The sequence below is a fragment of the Leucoraja erinacea genome, chromosome 16 (assembly GCF_028641065.1).
Source record: "Leucoraja erinacea ecotype New England chromosome 16, Leri_hhj_1, whole genome shotgun sequence".
Taxonomy (NCBI): Eukaryota; Metazoa; Chordata; class Chondrichthyes; order Rajiformes; family Rajidae; genus Leucoraja; species Leucoraja erinaceus.
The window spans coordinates 27869751-27892924 of record NC_073392.1 but is presented as its reverse complement, the minus strand read 5'-3'; the positions used below and the strand labels follow the sequence as shown (position 1 = coordinate 27892924).

At 44.1% G+C, this 23174-nt stretch overlaps 1 protein-coding gene across 1 annotated transcript in view; it reads left to right on the top strand.

The window, feature by feature from the left end:
* The first annotated feature begins 274 nt into the window (after positions 1–274).
* p4htmb (prolyl 4-hydroxylase, transmembrane b) overlaps positions 275–23174 on the top strand; it is a 53161-nt gene continuing 30261 nt past the window's right edge. The window contains exons 1-3 of the mRNA XM_055647995.1: positions 275–634; positions 3111–3192; positions 18700–18890. Of these exons, the coding sequence (XP_055503970.1) occupies positions 362–634; positions 3111–3192; positions 18700–18890 (546 nt within the window). The 5' untranslated portion in view covers positions 275–361. The remainder of the gene's footprint in view (positions 635–3110; positions 3193–18699; positions 18891–23174) is intronic.

Below are 23174 nucleotides of genomic sequence, written 5' to 3'. Positions count from 1 at the left end.
CTCCCCACTGACAGCCATTCCATACCAATGATGGTCCTCTCACTCTTCTGATGGTCCTTCTACATCTCTATTCTCTGATGATCCTCCTACTCCTCCGATGGTCCTCCCACTCATCTGATGGTCTTGATAGCAAGCCCTGCCCTCTCTCCAACAACCCCGCCCCCTCCATAGACCCCGCCCCCTCCACCACACGCCCCGCCCCCTCCACACGCCCCGCCCCCTGCCGCCCGTTGACTGACGCCTTGTGAGCACGTGGGCAGGGCGACGCGATGACGTGAGGACACGGCGCTGGCTGGCCGTGCGTCGCGAGCCGGGTTTGAAAGTAACGGCAGGCCAGGAGTAGGGAGGGGGCGGGGCCGCCATGGCTCAGAAAGACAGTGTGTGCTCGCGCTCCTACTTCGTGGTCGTCATGGTGTTCGTGCATGTTTACATCCTCAACGTCTTGGCCCTGCTGTTCTACGTGTACTACACCAGCGACAGCGCGCACACAGCTCCGGATGGCGGCGGAGGAGGCGCGTCCACGACGCCTGGGCAGGACGCGAGTGCGCGGCAGGAGGTGGCGGAGCCGGAGCGCACTGCTGCCAAGCTGCAGCAAGAGGCGTTCACCCGCCTGCACCGCCTGGAGGGCATCAAGGTGAGGGGCGGGGCTTGTAATGGTGGCGAGGGGCTTGTAGGGGCGGGGCTTGTAGTGAATGGATGGGAATTAGGACGGGGCGTCTGGCGGGGCGGGGCTTGCAGTGCTGTGGGCGGGGCAGTTGGGTATCTGGGCGGGACTTATGTTGGTGGGCGGGACCTGTGGCGTTGGGGGGGGGGTGGTTTCCTGCAAGGGGAGGGGCTTGCAGCTGGGTGGCACTTCATTTATTTATTTATTTGATTCTTTATTTCAAGCAGAATAAAAGAATAAAAAGCAAGTGTGAAACAGCATACAAAAAACAAAACAAGAATATTTATAAAGTGTCATAAACAATATATATAAATAAATGAAATCGTATGTGTCCGATCATAATGGTAAGGGAGAGGCTTGTGTGGCGGGGGGACAGGGCAAGTGGGGACTGGGGCGGTGCTTGTAATGGTGGGGGATGGCCTAGTAATGGTGGAAGCAGGGCTAGCTGCGTGGGGCGGGATTGTGGCTTATATTGGTTTGGAGGGGCATGTTGCAGCAAGGACAGGGCCTGTGCATTTCGTTGTCTCTGTACTGTACACTGACAATGACAATTAAAATTGAATCTGAATCTGAATCTGATCTGAATCTGTGGGGGTTGGGGCAGGGTGAAATAGTTGCCCCTTAGGTTCCTATTAAATCTTTCCTCTTTTGCCTTAGACATATAGTCTGGTTCTTGATTCCCCTACCCTGGGTAAAAGACTGTGCATTCCACCTATCTATTCCCCTCATGAGAGAGAGAAAATAAATGAGAGGAGAGAGATAAACAACGAGAAAACAAGAGGAAAAGAGAGAGAGAGAGTCATTAGGGGAAACCGGTCTGAGGGTAATTATTCATCCATAAGACACGAATAGGGTGATTTCACGAAAGGTCACTGGAGCGTAGATCCGCACCCATGTGACCGAAAATCTGAAGTGGAGTACATGCTATACATCTGGTACATGTTAGTGAATGGGAAAACACGCACTTTCACACCTGTTAAAAACATCGAAAACAGCCAGTTTTTGAGCTGCAATTTACTGTGCCAGTCGGGGTGACCGTGAGGCACAGCTACCTAAATTTACAGTCCAAAAAAAAGATAGAAACTAAGGTAAATTCAAAAGGGAGCTGAAGGTGCAAACCCAGCGGAAATAACGAGCGGACATTTGCCGTGGAGATTTAACGATCTAAAATATCGGGAATTATCGCGTTTGCTCGCTGCATTTCATCAAAAGTAAGGCATTATTGACTTTTTTATCTTTATTCATTTGTTATATGAAAAGTTTTAAAAGTGAAAAATCCCTCAGTAAAATTGCAAAATCGCCCATGGTTCTCAGGTGGGTTTTAACATGCAAAATGAAAACGCATTGATAGTTTACGATTATTTAAATGGTAAATGTAGCTTCAGAAGCGTTTTCATTTTGGCGTCTTTACTTCACTGAGGACACCCAAAGCCTGCTTCCACGCTATTGCCGCAGAGGGAGGGTGGGGAGAGGGGTGCGTGATGAGGGAGAAAGAGAGAGACCGGACCACAGCCTCCACTGAATCCCCACCCCCTCCCGAGGCCGCCGCCGGTGGTGGGGGACACGATGGACAGTTACTGTGAGGAGGGGAGAGAGGAATTTGTGCGTGAGATGGGAGAGGTTGCTGCCGGTGGGGCAGGAAGAGGCAGAGACCAACCTGCGCGGCGCTGACTGAAGGAATCTGCGCATGCACGGTTTATAAGATTTTTAAACCTTGATAACTTTTACAACATACCACCAATCTGAACGAAACTTGGTGCACTTGCAGCACAGAAGAACGGCGAGTAAACTGGCAATAAAAATCGTAGCGCTATCACATACCGTTTTTGCGCAAATAAAAAATCCCCGCAAACCGGAAAAGCACAAGATCAGAGTTTTAGTTATATACTAGACCAAGTGCAGACCCGTTGGGTCTGCTCCCCCAATTGTGTGATCCCCCAACCCAATATTCCGCCATGCACCCGTCTCCTCCATTGGAACTGAGCCCGTTCCCAAATGTAAGATTGCAGCCCTCCCCTGCCTGCTGCAGCAGTGAAAAGTTCAGTGTTCCTCTCTTGCAACGTTGTTTCGAAGTGTGTTGGAAGCTGATGTAAATGGAGAAGCCTGTTTATTTTTGAAATACTTGGGGGGGGGGGGGGGAGAGGATTTGATTAAAAACAGTACTTCAACACGACAAAATGAAATGAGGAGCGGATACTTAGAAAGAAAAGCGAAATCTCTACTGAAAGGGAAAATATCTCGGAGATTGAGCGTCCGGTTTCGGAGTTGCGGAGCGTCAAAGGAAGAAACGCGGCGGACGCCGTACGGCGGCAGGCGGACTGATTTGAGTTTTATATATATATAAAGATAGATAGATTGTTATCTGAGATTTCATTTGGTTCAGTATTTTTTAGATTTGTCACATTTTATATTTTCTGTTAAGTAAGGTTGTTTTTCTTTCCTTCAGGTTGGCCATGTGCAAAAAGTAGATCTTGTCCCAAACAAAGTACACTACATGAAAACGCTGAGCTTAAAACCACTTCTCTTTGGTAAGGATTTGCACAATGTTTTGGATCATTTCAGATAAATAGAATCTGAATCCTTTTCTTAGTGTATGTGAAGCCAATCTGATCTCTTATAGTTGTGTCAAATTATGTAGGAAGGAACTGCAGATGCTGGTTTATACCGAAGATTGACACAAAATGCTGGAGTAACTCAGTGGGTTAGGTGGGAACCCTTCTTCAGACTCGGTGTCTGAAGAAGAGTTCCAACCCAAAACGTCATCTCTTCCTATTCTCCAGAGATGCTGCCTTTCGTGTCTATCCTCAGATGTGTCAAGAACTATGTGTGCGGACGTGGCGCCGACGGACGTGAGGCCGAAGCAAAGAAGTCGAAGCCAAAGTACCGAATTGAAACGAGGCCGAAACGCCAATAAACCGAAAGAGTCCGAAGACGAAACGCCCACTAACCGAAAGGATGGGGCGCCTAAATGCAAACTAACCGAAAGGGCGGGACTTGTCAGCGATTGGTCCAGACCCCCCTCATCCATCACATCACTGTGAAGGCATGAACATTGTCCCACACCTCCGCTCCACCCGACCCGCAGCCCGCGGAGGGTGGCCGTGGGAGAGTGGGGGCTGTACACCTTCAGCCGCTTTCAACTTGGTGCTTGGGTACAGATTGCCCAGTCACCTATGGCTTGTGTGGGAAAATGAACCCCAATCACTGACAAGTCCCGCCCCCCCCGGCAACATCATGTCCGTTATTGGACTTTTCAGTTGAGCGGCAGTCGGTCCTTTGGCTTGTAGACGACGACGCCTTTCGGGTAGGTGGCGTTTCGACAGAGCGGCCATTCGGTAAGTTTGCTTTTAGGCGACGCAGCTTTTCGGTTTGTTGGCTTTTAGGCGTCCCGCCCTTTCGGTTAGTTTGCATTTAGGTGTCCCATCCTTTCGGTTAGTAGGCGTTTCGTCTTCGGACTCTTTCGGTTTATTGGCGTTTCGGCCTCGTTTCCATTTGGTTCTTTGGCTTCGACTTCTTTGCCTCGGCTTCTTGTCTGTCAGCGCCACGTCCGGGTACCCAAAAACTAAGCCCAGAAGGGTCTCGACCTGAAATGTCACCCATTCCTTCTCTCCAGAAATGCCGCCTGTCCCGCTGAGTTACTCCAGCTTTTTGTGTCTCCTTCGATTTAAACCAGCAACTGCAGTTCTTTCCTACACATTGCTGCAGAGTTGTTGCCTTGAAAATCCAGAATTTTGGTGTCTGTTCCTGCAGGCTCAAAATACCAATATCCTTTATATCGTCTGCCAGCACCTTTTCCATGCTCCTGTCTGTATTCTCTGCTGTCTGTGAATTTCAATCTGTCTTCGAAATGGGGGAAAACAGAGAAAGTTGTTGCAGGAATGGGGAAAGTATTGAAATATATCAATTTCAACTGAAGCTTTTGTGCTTCAGGTATGACATTTATCAGTTGCAAATCTTACTGCACAGCACTTTTGCTTTTCGTTTTTAAACTTTGTTTTCTCTCCCATACTGAAAAACAAGAGTGGTACTAAATTGGTTAATTCGTTTAAAAACTCAGCACAGCCTAGAAATTCTCTCATGTGTGCATCAAACATGTAAAGCAGTATTACTATCAGTGCAATTGTATTTATCCAAATTCTGCTTCCATAGGAAATGGAGTAGAGTACAACACATAGCTGCTTCTATATAACACGTTTTAATCTGTGGTCACTTGCGCTGAGGTTGGTGTGGAATAATCATATTTCTTTTGCAGTAAATTCAGGAGTACGTATACAACAGCGGGTTCACCACGTAACCCGTTACAGTACTGGCGCTTTTATCTGCACTTTCTCTGCAGCTGTAACACTGTATTGTGCATGGTTAGATTGTAATCATGCATGGATGATTGACCTGGAAAGGACACAAAGGTTTTTCATTGTATTTCATTGTATTTCAGGGCACAAGATAACAATAAACCAAGGGTCAAGTGAGTCAGGAATGTTTTATTGTCATATGCACCAAAACGGAACGGTGACATTCTTACTTGTAGCAGCACAACAGATATATAAACATAGAGCAATATGTAACCAATACCACCATAATCTTCGCAGAACATTGTCCACCATACTTGTTGGTTTTGGGCATCTTATTATTGATGCGAAGGAAAGGGCACAGTGAAGATTCTATTAAGTTTAACCAGGAATAAGGGGCTAGGGTTATGAAGAATGGCTTGAAAATTAATCTTTAGGATGTAGAAATAAGGAACGGCAGATGCTGATTTACAAAAAGAGACATAGAGTTCTGGAGTAACTCAGCAGGTCAGGCAACGTCCTTGGAGAACATGGGTAGGACCCAGTTTGAAGAAAGGTCCTGACCCAAAACATCACCTATCCATGCTCTCCAGGGATGCTGCCTGACCCGCTGAGTTACTCCAGCATTTTGTGTCTTTTAATCTATAGGATAATATGAATAGCAACAATGTTAAAACAATGTGAAATTTGTGAAGATAAAATAGTTACGGCCTTTGAATATAAGCAATTTAACCAAATTATATGTTAGTTTGATCAACGTCTTTTCTACATCTGCTTGCCTCAATCTAGGTGCTGCAAAAATGCAAGTTTTGGATATGAATTGCACAGTAGAGGAAATACTACTTAGTGCCCATGTAGAAATATGCCACTGTTAATGAGGATAGGAGTTTGGCTCACTTATACATTTCTGATTTGAATTTGCTGTAAAGAATAGATATTGATACTGCAAAAAATAAAGTTTTTTTAATAGGATTTTTACACTTGCCTAAAAATACAAATATTTACAAATATATAAATATACATTTTAATATTGTGAACGGCATCTATAATATTTCCATTTTCTGGCAGCAAGCATGAGATTTTTGTCACGCCTTTGCCATAAGTACACCTTATTCACCATAATTTTGCCATTCTGGATTCTACCCACAATCACAAATGTCCCGGCGTGCCTTCCTTGTGTCATGTTCTGGACGCATGTGGCATCCAAATCAAGCCAGCGCTGAAGTTTGGGATGAATCTCTGTCATGAGGAGGGGCCCATGTTTGAAGACCTCAAACTTGCTATCAAGCTCAAAATCCGAGATCCGGGAGAAACTCGTGTTTCTCTTTGAGATTCTGATTTTCACGGCTGTGGAAGATGAAATAATATTGTAGATAAGTTTCCAGTGTAATCAGTCACAAGGGTTTACTTGCAAAAGCATGGACTTAGAGATAGTCAACATGGCTTTGCTACATAGAACACAGAACATTACAGCACAGGAACAGGCCTTTTGGCCCACAATGTCCATGCTGTACATAATGCCAACAAACTAATCTCCACTGCCTGCACTTGATCCATACCTCATCGAAAAGCCTCTTAAATGCCATGATCGTATCTGCCTATACTAATACTCTTGGTAGCACTGTCCAAGCACCCACCTCTCTCTAAAATACTCATCCCTTTGTAGGGAGAGGTCCTAGCGCACAAATTCAATTGAGTTCCTTGAAAAAGTGATGAAGATGATTGATGAGAGTAGGTCAGTGGCCATTCTCTACAAGGACTTTACTAAGGCATTTGACAAGGTGCCTCTTGGTTGGCTTGTCTAGAAGATTAAGTCACATGGCGTCCATGGGGTAAATTAATAAAATGAGGGATTAATTCAACAGATGTACTCATATCCTTAAATTAGTAAGAAATGTCCAGCAGGGTATTTGGGTAGAACAATTATTGACTTATTTACTGATTGCCTTTAATTCTAACTCTACTGAAATGCATTTGCCTCTGAAAAATAAGATAGTGCTGAAAACATTCTGTATCTAGCAATCTAATTTGCTCTGCCAAACATGTCGTCTCAATTTCATTACCAGTTCAGCTGATTCAGCCAAAAGAAAGAATGCTTGAACTGATTGCAGTTTAGAAGATTAGCGATGAGTTTATTGAAACACATAAGATTCAGAAAAGGCTTGACATAACGGATGCTGAGAGGATGTTTCTCCTCTTTGAGGAATCTGGAACTAGGAAGCAGGTTCAGAATCAGGGATTCCCCATTTGATAGAGATTAAATGTATTTATTCATATTGTGTATCGTTGGCATTCTCCACCTCATAGCTGTGGAGTTCATAAGTTATAGGAGCAGAATTAGGCCATTCGGCCCATCAAGCCTACTCCATTCAATTATTGCCAATCTATCTATCTCTCTCAACCCCATTCTCCCGCCTTCTCACCATTACACCATGCCACCCTTACTAATACCCAATAATGGCCTCCACAGCCACAGATTCACCACCACCCTCTGACTAAAAATATTCCTCCTTATCTCCTTTCTAAAGGTACATCCTTTCATTCTGAGGCTGTGGCCACCTGGTCCTAGACTCTCCTACTAGTAGAAACATAATCTCTACATCCACATGGAGTCAGTCAATGACTCATTTCAAGATTAGGATAGTCAGATTTTTGTGCTGAGGGAGAGCCAAGAGTTATGGGGAACAGGCAAGCAGGCGGATATAGGGCGAAAATCAGCTTGGGCCTTATTGAATGGTGGAACTGCTTTGATGAGCCATACAGCCTAGTTTTGCTCCCATTTCTTTTTTTCTTGAAATCTGCAAACCGCATTCTTTGTGTGTCGCTCACACAAAGTTGCAAAAATATTTCTAATAAAATATTTCGATATAAGAGGCAATTTTCAACATTTCCCTGACCTGTACTTACCAAAATCATGCGAACAAAACGTATTGAGTATTTCTTTTGATGAGGTAGTTTCTTCCAATTCACAATCTCGACAGCTTGCTTGGGGCACTGCTGTGTAATGGGTGGAAATGCAGATTTATAATTAGATACAGGAAGCACATGTACCAAGCTCTACAATGAATTGCTACTGCCATTTCTCTAGGTTTGAGGAAGAGCAGTAGATACTGGCTTTCTTTAAGATCTTTGATTTTTCTGTTAATCCATCTACCTATATTGTTGAATAGCATAGAGGGGATTGTTTTTCTTTTGAAACTTGCTACAATACCATTTTATAAATAATTCATAGATAAATTACATGGAGAAGAAGGCCATTCGGCCCTTCATGTCTGTGCCATCCAAAATGAGGCATCCAGTCGGATGCAACTTTCTTGCACGTGGTTTGTTGGCCTGAAGATTGTGGCTCTACAATTGCATTTGAATAATTTAAAAATGCAATCAGGGTTACTTTCTCGACCACTCCTTTGAGTACTGAGCTCTTATCACTGCCAGTTATTTCTTGGTGAGAAACAGATTCCATCTCTCCCCTCTGATCCATCAACAGTTACTTTAAATCTATGTCAAATGGTTTTTGACTCGTATGCAAAGGGAAATGGGTTATTCCTATATATCTATCTACACCCTTCATTACATATGATGGAGCTAATAGTTAAATCTAATAGTCCAATCTAAATTTGGAGTATTTCTTTTCCAAAAGCATGGTCCAGTAGAACAAAAGAATGGCTCGGTGACAAGACTGAATGACTTTGCAAATTATACGGAACACAATATGGAGGACAGGTTGTCTTTTCAATAAAGACATTAAGATGGCAGCCTGCGTGTGTTTCTTTTCAAGGCCATATGTGCTTCTTTTCAAGGCCATAAAGAAGCCAAGATTGAAAAAAATAGCTGACGCTCCAGAGATAAGTAATAATTTGTTATTGGATGAGTTTGATTTTGACCCAGCTTTCCTATATTCTGAAAGGCTGCAGAATCTTTCAGTCATGCCATATTCAGACTTGGTAGGAGTGTTTTACTGATAAGAAAAATGTATAATTGTGCTAACTTTCCTTTGTTCTGTGAGTGGAGCCCGAGAAGCACTGAGCAACGTTTGTGCTCATTGTAGATCTTGCCACTCCCGTCTGAAGAATCAATTAAAGATTGCCATGGTTTACCTTTAACATTTGTTGCTATCTGCTTTTTAAGAAACAAACTTTGACACATAAGTCTTCACTCAGCCTTACCTGTCCTACAGACCAAAACCCAGCTGTTCCAAGCTCTCTTCATAGCTAAAACTTTCTAGTCCTCGCAGCTCTTTTACAATCATATATTTCCTGTAATATGATGATCAGAACACATGCTAAATGCAGTTCTAGCATAAATTATCTCCTCTTATTCTAGGTCTTGACTAATAAAACAAAGCATTCCTTATGTACTTTAACCATCTTTATTGACCACACCCATAATATTTTAATAGTATGTGGATAGGCACTGCAAGGTTTCCCCAGTTCTGCCAGATTACGCAGTAGCCTCCATTTATTGTTTATTCTCTTTGCTTGTAATGTAATACATTTGGAAAGGTACGCCATTTTGCTAGATTGCTACTTTTCCTCTCTCAAAACAGTAATCTAAAACATTCCTGCTCACAACAAACCACGTTCTATTTAAAAAAATGATTAAATAAGTATTTTCCCTACACTTGCATCTAATTCATTAATATATAAAACAAAAGGAATGACCAAATATCTGACCTCTGTGACCCTGTCGGAAAAGCATTCAAACACTATGCTTTGCGTACTGACACCGCATGCAGTTTCCATGGATATATACGCTTTTACTTTTCAGATCAGTCTGTTTTTAATTGAATTGAATTGAATTCCTTTATTTCATACCTGCAGTCATACATACAATCATACAATAATAAACAACACTAAACACAAATTAACATCCACCACAGTGTATCCTCCAAGCACCTCCTCACTGTGGTGGAGGCAAAAATCTTAGGGCTGCAGTCTCTTCCCTCCTCTTCTCCCTCTGCACTGAGGCGATTCCCCACCGGGCGATGGCACAAACAGTCCCGCGGCTCACCGAACCCCGCAAACGGGCCGGCTCAAACACCGCGGCCCGGGGTGGTCGAAGTTGCCGCCCTCCAGTCCAGCAGACGCAGCCGCTGGCCCGCAGCTGAACCCCGGACTCAGGTCATAGCCGCCAGAACGCCGTCCCAGCCACCCGAGCACCGTTCCAGCCCCGAGCCGGATCGCCCTCACGTGAGGGCCGTTCCTCCCTCGAGCTGGGCTGCTCCGACGGGAGTGCCGTTCCTCCCTCGAGCTGGGCCGCTCCGACGGGAGTGCCGTTCCTCCCTCGAGCTGGGCCGCTCAGACGGGAGCGCCATTCCACCTCGGGCTGGGCCGCTCCCGACGGGAGCGCCACAGTCCCACACGGGAGAGTCTCAGCCCCTCGCCAGACCGCCCTCACGGGAGCGTCACAGCCCCTCACGGGAGCGCTGTTCCAGCCCCGAGCCGGGCCGCCCTCACGGGAGTGAGCCCAGGGTGAGTCCTGACTGGCTGCCTCCGGAGTCTCGAGGTCGCCAGCTCCGCCATTAGGCCTCAGCACAGACGGAGGCAGAGAAGGGGGATACGACAAAAAAGTCACATTCCCCCGAAGGGAGAGACAGCAAGCCCCGTTTCAAACCCCCTTTGTCAACCCTCTGGCTTGTAGAGAGATAAATACTTTTTTGCATATCTTTCATTAATTGTTCTTTATCTTTCTACATCATTGTCTATATCTTTCGTTCCCTTTTCCCTAACTAGTCTGAAGAAGGATCTCAACCCGAAACATCACCCATTCCTTCTCTCCAGAGATGCTGCCTGTCCCGCTGAGTTACTCCAGCTCTTTGTGTCTTTCTTCTGATTAGTGATTACGTGCAATGAGCATTGTAGATGCCATGTATTGTATTTTATTGTATTTGCCTTCCAAATGATCAAGCCGAACAAACCTTTTCATATTTTATGTTTCCTCATCGTAACCATGATACTGCAAGCACTCATTTCAAATATTTTAATGGCTACAGTTGGAATTGGAAGCTGATTAGAATATGTTGTGTCTGTTTTATTTTCTCTGCAATATACCATTAATTGAAATCATTCAGTTCATTCATGACTACTTACTCTTTTTGTGAGATGCTGTCCTGTTGTTGATCAAGGATAAGCACATGCCATGGTCAGTGGGGAACCGATCACAATTCAATATGTCAGGCCATGGGTAGCCATAACAAGCCATGATGGGAGCACAGCTGTTCCTCACGGCCACACAGAGACTGTGGCAAGGGTATATAAGCCTTAAGGGGACAAAAAGGAAAAAAGTGAAGATTAATTATTTGTTGCATTACCCTTTCACCACGTTCTCTTCCTTCAAATGCCAATGTTTGTGGCAGTTAAGACTGCACAATTGCTTCTTCCGTCCCTTCGTACATTATTAATTTGCTTAATTAATCCAATAGATATGCACGGTATATTAGGTGAATTCCACAGCAAATGACAGCCATGAGATCATAAAACAGTTTTTATCTTAACAATACTAGATTCTTATTAATCTTATTTCAAGTATAACAATTACAGTAAAGCAAAGTATTTCACTTGGTATACTGAAAGCTAATACCAGCAAGTTTATGTTCTTAAATGTAGCTTTAAGAAAAAACAGGAATGGTGAAGTACTGTGATCTTGGAAAAATGTTCCATAGCAGATGGAGTGGTTGTAAGTTTGGTCTATAATGCAGAGTGGAAAGTAGAGGACTCCTGCAGAGACTAAGGTGAAAGGTGTAGAGGGAAGGAGCACAAGGTCACTGATCAAATAGGCATTGCATGCAGACTTGTAGTGGAAACCTGTGGATATGGTCAGTCTGAAGAAGGGTCCTGACGCAAGACATGCTCTCCGGGGATGCTGCCTGGCCCATTGAGTTACTCCAGTATGTTGTGTCTTTTCTTTGTATATGGTCAGCATTTGTTTGGAAGAGGGGAGGAGAGAGGCCGAGCTTGGAAATTCTAGGTTTTCAGTGGAGGAGATGTAAGTGAGCATCATTGGACTATTGTTTTGCGTTGGATTGGGAGTCCAATGAGATGTACAATTTTAGCTAAAGACATCATTAGACCATGTTCTCATTGAACTTGATTGGAAATTGGGAGTGGTTGGTGAAACTAAACTGAATGCTAATAGAGAAAATGTAAAAACAAGGAACTGCAGATGCTGGTTTACAAAAAACGACACAAAATACTGGAGCAAGTTAGCGGGTCAGACACCATGGAGAACATGGATAGGTGATGTCTCTGGTTGGGAACCTTCTTCAGTCTGAAGAAGGGTCCTGACTTGGGACATCACATATCCATGTTCTTCAGAGATGCTGCCTGAACTGCCGAGTCACTCCAGTACTTTGTGTCTTTAAATGCTAATAGATCCCGTGTATAGCTTTTCTGAAGGAAATTGTCATTTTTGCAGCTGTTATCTTTGTATGTTATCTTTTACTTAGTAACATGTTCCATACATGGCTGCTAATTAGTGATTTTAATATTGAACCTTGTAAAGAAAAAACATTTTAACCCAGAGCTTTATGTCAGATATTTATGCTTGACGGATGCTATGCTCGTATTAACTTTACCAGAACAAATCAATGATTAATCACAAGAAAGATGTAGGTCAGATATTCGGGATAATGCAATTGTCACATCGGGGAGCTTAGAAATCAGCTATTCATTGTACAAGCTTTGTAAATGTAATTTCTGTTACACGGATCAAAGGGAATAAGTGTCTCTGAAATGTTTTGTAGACACTAAAGTACATTTACAAAAATAAAGTTTATGAATGAGCCCTTGGTGATTTTCTGCAGAGCTATCCCGGGTTATTGACAGATTTGTGTAGAGGACGTACCATAAATTTGATTGGATGAAGGATGTTGTTGAAAGAGGGGGGGGGGGAATCTCCCCAAAATGTCTATTCGGAGAATGCTTAAAAATCAGCTGAAAATTATCAGTTGCATAATGGCGTAATTAGTGGACCATTATGCAACCTCTCAGCACAAATGGTTCTGGTTCAAACCTGACCTTGGGTGCTGCCAATGCGATTTTGCTGTGTGGGCTTCCTCCAGGTGCTCCGTTTCCTCCCACATACCAAAGACATAATGATTAGTTGGTTAATTGTGCACTGCAAATTGCTCCCTAGTGTGTGGGTGATGGGTGGAATTTGGGGTTGTTGATAGAATGTAGGGAGAATAGGATTAATGTAGGATTGATGTAAATAGATGGTTGGCACAGATTTGATGGGCCAAATGGCTCATGTGACTGTTTCAGTGACTTTATAACTGAAATATTGTTGCTAAATTTGATTATTCCATAAATACATGAAAGTTAAGAACAGGAGGCAGTTATTGTTTTTTTGAACCTGTAAGACCATAGAACATAGAACAGTACAACACAGAAACAGGCCCTTCAGCCCACAATGCCTGTACCAAACACGATGCCATTAAATAACTATCTCCTGCAAGTGATCCATATCCCTCCATTCCCAAATGCCAATGTAAAAGCCTCTTAAACGCCAGTCATGTCTGCCTCTACCACTACTCCTGGGAGCGCATTTCACGCACCCACCACCCTCTGTGTAAAAAAACTTGCCCCATGTATCTCCTTTGCCCCTCTCACCTAAAGGCTATACCCTCTAGTCCATGACATTTCCTCCCTGGAAAAAAGGTTCTGACGGCCTATCCTATTTATGCCCCAGTATTTTCTATGGTTCTATCAGGTCTCCCCTCAAATTCTGATGCTCCAGCGAAAACAATCCAAGGTTATCCAACCTCTCTATTAGCTGATGCACTCTAATTTAGGTTGTATTCTGGTAAACCACTTCTGTACCCTTAAACATCTTTCCTGTAAGAGGCTGAGCAAAACTACACACAATATTCCAAATGCAGCCTAACCAAAGTTTTATTATGATGCACCCGTATATATGGCCATTTAAATAATTAACCTTCCTGTTGTGTCAAAGTGGATAATCCTACATTGCTCAACATTATACTGTGTCCGCCATGGACAATCCACTCACTCAATGTTTTTTAAGCAGCAAGGATAGTTCTGTAAGCTTAAATGAAAGCATTGAACCTTTCTTAACTGTTTCTCAGTTTGAGTCAGACCATGCAAGTTTCACTCGCCACCAGTTTAAACACTTCCTCTCACTCTGTAGTAAAATTGTTCAAGGTGCCATCATGAAACGCGACAGGATTTAAAACACTGCATAAGACAACTTTGTTCTGCCTGTTTCTAGCTATTATTTCACAATGTTTGGTTTTGGTGTGTTCAGACGTTAATAGGTGAAAGTTGCACGAGGCTATCTGTTGAAATGCCACCATCAATTGGTGCTAAATGCTGGAGTAACTCAGTGGGACAGGCAGCACCTCTGGAGAGAAGAAATGGGTGATGTTTCGGGTCGAGTCTGAAGAAGGGTCTTGACCAGAAATGTCACTCATTCCTTCTCTCTAGTGATGCTGTCTATCCCGCTGAGTTACTCCAGCATTTTGTGTCTATCTTCAGTTTAAACCAGAATCTGCAGTTCCTTCCTACATATCAATAGGCGCTGATCAGTTGCTTTAATGCTTCTTACCTGTCCAGGCACACGGGCGCGATGAGAGAACAGAGGAAGATCCTGGCATCAGGGTGGCACTCTCTGGCTAACAAGGGTAACCAGCTGGATGATTGCTGGATCACCTCGGCCATCGTTTCATGCTCCAGAATGTTTGGGATCCTCATCTTCGAATAGCCAATGTCATGGCATAGAGCCATGGCCTTAGGGATGGGCACACATCGGGTGGAGGTGGCAAGGGCAACAAACAAGCCATGAGAAGTCACAAGCAGCAGAGAGGTCACAAGCAGTTTGCTTTCCATTTTGTTCACTTTCCCCCCAATCCCAGCTCTCCCTGAATCTTGAACAAAGCCAAAGAAGCAGCAGCAGCTTTGTGGGTCAGGGTCTAGTGGCCAAGTGTTCTCAACACTGCTCGGGCCATTTTATAGAAGAGGATCTCTGCCTAATCCCTGCTCATTAGGTTGAACAAGGACAATGCCATAGTTTTATTTACCAATTGTTTTGTGTTTTTCAGTGGTGGAGACAAGCTGGGATCAGCAGGTAACCTTAATGGGAGCAGGTGGGGGCTGCCATTGTACAAGGCTTCGAATTATTAACTTGGTTTTATTCATTATGTGGAAGCAATCGGTGGTGACTGTTTGCCTCCACACGCTTCCCGATAATTACCCGGAAGTGAAATGTCACATCTGGGGATGGATTGTGACTACTTCAAATTAGATGCGCTTCTTGTTTATTTTGTGCAGCGAACCACACATGTAACACCATCGCGTTTAGACGAGTTCAAATCCTAGTTACTGTGTGGCACCTTTTCTGGGTAAACCCATTCGTGTCACTTTCTGCTCGGAATTCTTTTGCAGGCAACGTACGACTTCTCATGGTTGCAGAATTTTGAAATACGTACTTTTGGTTATATGCAGACTATTGATCTCGAGACGGGCCCAAGATGTGACGGCGTCAGAGAAAGTTAAACGTTTAAACATATCAACAATTTACAATTTATTAAAGATTTCACTGGGACTATAGATCCATATTTTTGGGGGGAGAGGTGATCAATTCTGCAATTAATAAAAACATTGCTGTTTTAGTAGGTAATATTAAAATACCACCCAGCTAAATGAGCTTGCAGGATTCAAAATCTTCTTATTTGGTATTTTCTTGAAGCAAGTTGACTCCGGTAGTTATTTTAACACTTCATTATTGGGTTATTGATAGGGGACGATCAGCCATGATCACAATGAATGGCGGTGCTGGCTCGAACGGACGAATGGCCTCCTCCTGTACCTATTTTCTATGTTTCTATTAAATATTTTTTATGTGGTTTTAAAATACGCAATAAAATATGCAAAATACTTTCTGCAAATAATGTGGATTTTGCGAATTAGATTCCCATAACTATTATAAATCTGATCAGATTGAAATTCAATACAGAGTAACCATATATTCCCGTTGCGATTGAACTGTGTAATGGTTCTTTCGTGGTTGGGAATCCTCGGGAGAATTGTGTTCAATACTATCACTGTTGCAACATTTTGACTTCACTGAAATTGCTTTGTTACCATTGAATGTGTTTTGACAATAAAACTAATGTTTGCTACAAAGCGAGCTCAATCCCTGGGGAATTTGACGTTACATTGGATATCGTCGCGGGGATCGGGGATGAATGTAGAGAACAGGGGTTCTTTCCTGTTCGCTGCATTCATCCTCAATGTCCGCGAAGCTCAAGATTTGTTCCGGAAAGTGCATATCCCGCTTTCTGACCACACCGAACTACGCCAAGTTTTTTTAATTTAACAAGCACGGCAGTGTAAATTAAAAACTCTTTTGTCATTTTAATTTTATGAGGACTGTAGCTGAACATTTATTTCCCGCTGACCTGACTACCGAACAAAAGAGGACCTGCCAGGAAATTCCAGAAGGAATATTGAAAATGTTTCAATATAGAATTTTGGTTAGACTGCATTTGGAATATTGCATACAGTTCTGGTTGCCCCCATACAGGAGAATGTGGAGGTTTTGGAGAAGGTGCAGAAAGATGTGGAGGGTTTGGAGAAGTTGCAGAAAAGGTTTACCAAGTTGCTGCCTGGATTAAAAGATATCAACAATAAGGAGAGGTCGGACAAACTTAGATTGTTTTCTCTGGACCGTTGTAGGCTGAGGGGACATAAAAGTATGAAAGGCACAGATATGGTTGACTTTTTTCCCAGGGTGTACATGCCAAATACTGTACGATGGCATCACTATCAAGTAAAAGTGGTAAAGTGTAAAAGAGAATTATATTTTTTTTCGCATGTGGTGGTGGGTACCTGGAACACATTGCCGGAGCTGATGGTGGAAGCAGATATGATAGTGGCATTTAAAGGGCCTGTCCCACGGGCGTCATTTGCGCGTCACGCAGGTGGAGCGCGAGGATTTTGAGAATCCCAAAATCCTGGGGCGCCGCGCGCTACCGCTCGTCACTGCATACTCCACCACGCCTCACCACACGCCATGCACGTGTAATGCACGTCATGCACGCGTCACGCGCGCGTTGTGCGCCATGACGCGTAAATGAAGTCTCGTAAATGACGCCCGTGGGACAGACCCTTAAGAGGTTTTTAATATACACATGAATATGCAGGGGATGGATCACGTGCCGTCAGAAGGGGTTAGTTTAAGTAGGTGTCAAGTTTTGTACAGATATTGCAGGCAGAATTGTAGTTCGGTATAGATATTGCAGGCTTTACTTTTCTATGTTTTATGTTCCATAATGTGAATTTCTGAAAGCAAATTGGTTTTGAATTTAAAATCAGACGATTGGACCTGAAATGTTAACTGTTTCCCCTTCCACAGAGCATTTTGGAATTAACATCTGTTTTGAATGTAATTCAACTTCTTTTCCTTGGGTTGTAGAAACCTTTAATGACTAATGTTAAATTGGATAGTTGTCTGAACTGGTGAATGTCCTTCTGAAGTCCAGTACAAGTACAAGTAGGAGATAGGTGCCCTGCTCAATCATTTGTATTGAAAGCTCCATTGACACCCAGGTGTTGGCATCATTGCATCAGGAAAACGTTTGGACATTATCTCCCTTTGGATATCTATCATGAATACATTTGCCCCAGATTTCTCATGTGGGTCAAAGCAAGACAGCATCTTTCATTGATGGTTTTGTTCAGCGTTGAGTGTTCGCTGAGCTCCAAAATATCAAGGTGGCCAATTCACTGCGGGTCATCACATCATTGGTGTGATATTGAGAAGATTTTAAGTGGCATGGTTAGCATTGCCTTTGAATGTTAATGGGATGTGTCTAAACTCTTGCTGGAGATGATCAGTACATGTGTAGGAGGGAACTGCAGATGGTGGTTTACACCGAAGATAGATACAAAATGCTGGAGTAACAGCGGGTCAGGCAGCATCTCTGGAGAAAAGGAATAGGTGACGTATCTGGTCGAGACCCTTCTTGAGACTTCAGTCTGAAGAAGGTACTCTACCTGAAATGTCACCTATTCCTTTTCCGCACAGGTCAATACTTGTGCCGTCTGAAGAAATGTCCTGACCCGAATCATCAGTTTTCCATGTTCTCCAAGGAGTTAGTCCAGCATTTGACCCACTGAGTTACGCCAGCATTCTGTGTCTTTCCTCTAGTACTTGGCATTTGCTTGGCTTTGAATATTATTTGTTATTCATCATGTGGGATGATTCTAAATGGGAATACCAAAATCTGTTATTGACAGTAATGAGATTTGTGCAAATTACATTAATGTTAAATTTAAACATCATCCAGTCACCCAAGTCTCCACTGCAATATGTAATAACAAATCGTGGATGATGTAAACCATGCTGTTTTAGCCAATAGCCACGCGGGGTCACTTAAGCATTTCCCAAGTGTGTACGGTCACACTCCTTTCTTTGTTATAAAAGTGTCTGGCCAAATCGTTGGCCACTCTCTAGGTTTTATAAAGAAGTAAATGTAAATTCCATGTATCACTTTTCATAATCTCAGACATTGCTAAACTGTTCCGCAGCCAAGTGCACTCATTATTACAATGTGCACGATACTTTATTGAAGCGTCTTGACAGGTTGACGTGGCTGAAGTGATATTTGAACCAAAGATCTTAATGAATGAAGCCTAGTCATTGGTTGGTATATTGATTTTGTTTTTGCATTCTGTAAGGTTGGAGTTTTAAATCATAGAAGCTATTTGTTTCTTACTTTCCCCTCAGAGATCGCAAACTTCCTTTCAGAGGAAGAATGTAAACTGGTTATCCACCTCGCAAAGTTAAAGGGACTTCAGGAAAGCCAGATTATGCCATCTGACCTTCAACAGGAGGCCATCGATGAGATGGACATTAGCAAAGAGGAAATCTTCAACCTGCTTGACTACAACCAAGATGGGCAGCTACAGATGACAGAGGTACATTGGATTGCATGAGAGTATTTCCTAGGGATTGTGGTTCTTGTGATTGAAAAATAATTATGTAACTTCTTGTTCATTGTGTTTGATTATTACTACTGGTGCGAATTAAACACTTCCTACTTGAATAATCTGTCACCATTATGTATTGTGATCAGGCACAGCACTGATTAGGTTCAGACCAAAGCTAACTGCATACTATCCATGTATCTTATGCAAAATGATTGCCAGCTGTTCTAATTTCTCATGAATCTGGGTAACTTTGCCAATTCAGTCGCTTCGGAACTGATATGAGGCGTGACACAACCTATTGTCAGAGGGGACTGCAGTGGTAGTCGCACACTGAAGACCTTTCTCATTCAATCCAGCCTGTATCTATCTATATTACTAAATCTCTGATCTTGACCGCTTTTGGCCCATTGTGCTGCGATTTCCGACAGAACGCCGCGACCTACGGCCGTCATTTTTGGCCACCTCGCTCAGAGCCCCTCTCCGCCTTATGGGTGCGGAGGATTTTTCCCATCGATGAAAAAATCAGAGAGATATTAATATATTTTTTTAATTCACCATTCCCTCTGCTGCCCCTGCTGGAGGGAGGGGGAGGGACTATAAAACCAGGAAGTGGTGTGCCTCACTTAGTCTCTGCAAGATGGATGAAGCCAAGGGTCACGTCTCTCTGAGCTCTGAATAACACTGAACAAATGTCTACACAACTGTGAGTACCCTTAATGTGGTTTGAAAATGAAAATATGGTTTGTTTGAAGTAAAAAGGCACTGCCTGCAAATAGTTGTTTGGGTGCTTTGGCTTGAAGTTGAAAGGCACTCCTTACTGCAGGTGAAATGGTGGCTTGGGAGCTTTGGCTTGAAGTTGAAAGGCATTACTTACTGCAAATGGTGGCTTGGGTGTTTTGGCTTAAAGTTGAAAGTTGAAAGGCACTTCTTACTACAAATGGGTGCTTTGGCTTGGTTGAAAGGCACTACTTACTGTAAATGGTGGCTTGGGTGCTTTAGCTTGAAGTTGAAAGGCACTACTTACTGCAAATGGTGGCTTGGGTGCTTTGGCTTGGTTGAAATGCACTATTTACTGCAAAAGGTGGCTTGGGAGCTTTGGTTTAAAGTTGAAAGGCACTACTTAGTGCAAATTGTGGCTTGGGAGCTTTGGTTAGGAGATTTAAAAAAATCACCATTCTCTCTGCTGCACCTGCTGGAATGAGGGGGAGGGACTATAAAACCAGGAAGTGGTGTGCCTCACTCACTCTCTGCAAGATGGATGAAGCCAAGGATCACGTCTCTATGTGCTCTGAATAACTGAACAAATGTCTACACAACTGTGAGTACCCTTAATGTGGTTTGAAAATGAAAATATGGTTTGTTTGAAGTAAAAGGCACTACCTGCAAATGGTTGTTTGGGTGCTTTGGCTTGAAGTTGAAAGGCACTACTTCCTGCAAATGGTGGCTTGGGTGCTTTGGCTTGAAGTTGAAAGGCACCACTTACTGCAAATGGTGGCTTGGGTGCTTTGCTTGAAATTGAAAGGCACTACTTACTACAAATGGTGGCTTGGGTGCTTTGGCTTGAAGTTGAAAGGCACTTCTTACTGCAAATGGTGGCTTTGGGTGTTTTGGCTTGAAGTTAAAGGCATTACTGCAAATGCAGTTACTTCCTGTTTGCACTGTATATTAATTTAAGATAAAATGCTACCACTTACTGCTGTGATTTATGGCCATCTTACTCAGTCCCCCCCTCCGCTGAGCAGGTGCAGAGAATTCTTCCGATCAATGAAAAATAAAAGTGTTATTAGTGTTTAAAAAATGTTGAGAATCTCTCTCCTGTCAATCACGCCCTGAAAGCCACACCTTTTCCGGTGGGAGGGGGAGGAGTTATAAAACCCGGAAGTGTGGGTGTGGCTCAGTCTCTGCATGATGGGGGAGGGAGAGGTCATGACTCACTCTGAGCTGTGAATCAACTGAACACACTGAATGTCTACTGAACTGTGAGTTTGGTGTTTTGTGTGGTTTTATGGTGGTTTCACCCTGCATGAAATGGTATGAAGCTGCACTTGAATTTTGTGGCCTTCGACCCTGCTTGAAGTGGAATGAAACTGCACTTGAATTTGGCGGCCTTGCATCCTGCTTGAAAGTGGGTGGCTTTGCACCCTGCTGAAAGTGAAACTGCACTTGAATTTGGTGGCCATGGATCCAGCTTGAAGTGGTATGAAACTGCACTTGAATTTGGTGGCCTTGCACCCTGCTCATGAAATGGTAGGAACATGGATTTGAATTTGGTGGCCTTGCACCCTGCTTGAAATGGAATTTCAAGGAATAGTCATGAGTCAACTGCCAGCCCACCAGCCGTGAGTTAGCTGCCAGCAGATCAAGCTTGAGGGACTGAGCTGCCACCCCAAGAACCCGTACCAGCACTCCAGAAAGCCCCCCCACTGGCCACCAACATTGGAATTGGTGGAGAGGTGGAATATTGTGTCGGGGGACCAGCCCTCCCGTGTGAACATGGGACCCAACGGGTCCCACTTACTCTAGTATTAACTAAAGCCTAAGGAATGACTGCTTGGTTTTAAGATTTCCAGCAGCTGCTGTTTTTCTTTGACACTTTATCTTGGTTTTAATATTTTCATTAAAGATGTGTACGAGTGAATTAAACTTCAGCCCAGAAATGTAAATCTTACATATATGGTGCAAACATAGAAACCGAAAGCCTAGGGACCAGACACAGGTAGTCAGGCCATTCGGCCCTTCGAGCCTGCAGCGTAGATTTTAATATGGCTCAGTGCTGATCATCCAACTCAGTATCCGCAAGTACCTGCGCCTTCTCTCCAGTTACTCCCTGATCCCCTTAGCCTTCAATGGGCCATCTAACTTCCTCTTAGGAGATAATAGGGAGGGTTAGGCTGGCCTCGAGATGACCCTAGTGGCAGAGAGTGTAGAGATTCACCACTACTGACTGTGTGGGCAGAACTTTCTTCTGATTGCCCGGTTTTCAAAAGGATTGTCCCCCTTATCCTTCCAACTGTGACCCCTTGTCCTCCCCGACTTCCGCTAACATCGGCGACAAGTGGCAGTCGCCCCTGCATCTAGCCTGTCCAACCCGAGAATTTTGCGCCCCTATAATCCCCTCTCAATCTCCTAAATTCTAGAGAGTATAAACCAAGTCTATCCAGAGTTTCTGCATAAGACTGTCCTGACATCCCAGGGATCTCCGTGCTGGTGCAACCGTCTCTGTCTCGTCACCTGACGTCTCCGGTCACCCCCCTGGAATGGAGCTGAGACTGGGAACTCTACCAAAACTGTACCCCCTACCTCTGCAACTGCAAACAACCCCACAGTTCCAAGTCTCAGCTCCTGTACAGGGGGTGGCCGGAGACGTCACAGCCTGCCATCCTAGCTTCTGTCCCTACGGGACAGCGGAGAGGTCGTGTTCCATCTGGAATTCCCAATGGGCTGGGCTGCTGCTGGCTGTGGGTCTCTGGGTTCTCCGTGCTTGCAGTGGGCCTGGGGGTCGGTGTCCCGTTGGTCCTGACGTCTCCGGTGACTGGCACTGGCTCCAACGTGAAGACAGTGCAAAGCCCCCGCGCCGGTGCAATGCGTGGGGAGCTGGAGAGGGGAGGGAAGGGGTCACACACATGGCGGGGAAGCAGTGGGGTGTAGGTGGGGTGAAACTGAATGGAGCGACAATTTGCTGCTGCCTGCCCGCTGAGTTTAAAAAGTTCCCACGCAAGACTCACGATACACTGTGTATCGTGAGTCTACCGTGGGAACTTTTTAACTCAGCGGGCAGGCAGCAGCAGATTGTCAATTATTAACCCTCCCGCGCAATATACCCTCGCCTTCGCTTTTATGAATGGGGATTTAGTTCCCCTTTCTTCGAGGACCGACCAGAGGTTCGGCTGTCACCTCTGCGGGCCGCCCTCGGTGAACGTTTTCAAGGACCTTTCTTCAAGGACTGAAAAAATTTCGCTATTCGGAGATTTTCGTTATTTGGATCTTCGGATAAAAGGTTGTGCACCTGTATGATAATAATGCTCCCTGAAGTGGATCATACCATATAATAATTCAGAGAGTGGTGAGTATATGGGATGTGCTACCAGAGGAGGTTGTTGAGGCAGATACAATAACAACATTTAAAAGACTTTTGGACAGGTTCATGGATAGAAATGGTTTAGAGGGATATGGACCTAATGTAGGCAATCGGACTAGCTTAGATCAGGCACCTTGGTTGGTATGGACGAATTGGGCCGAATGGCCTATTTCCATGCTGTATGACTAATAATG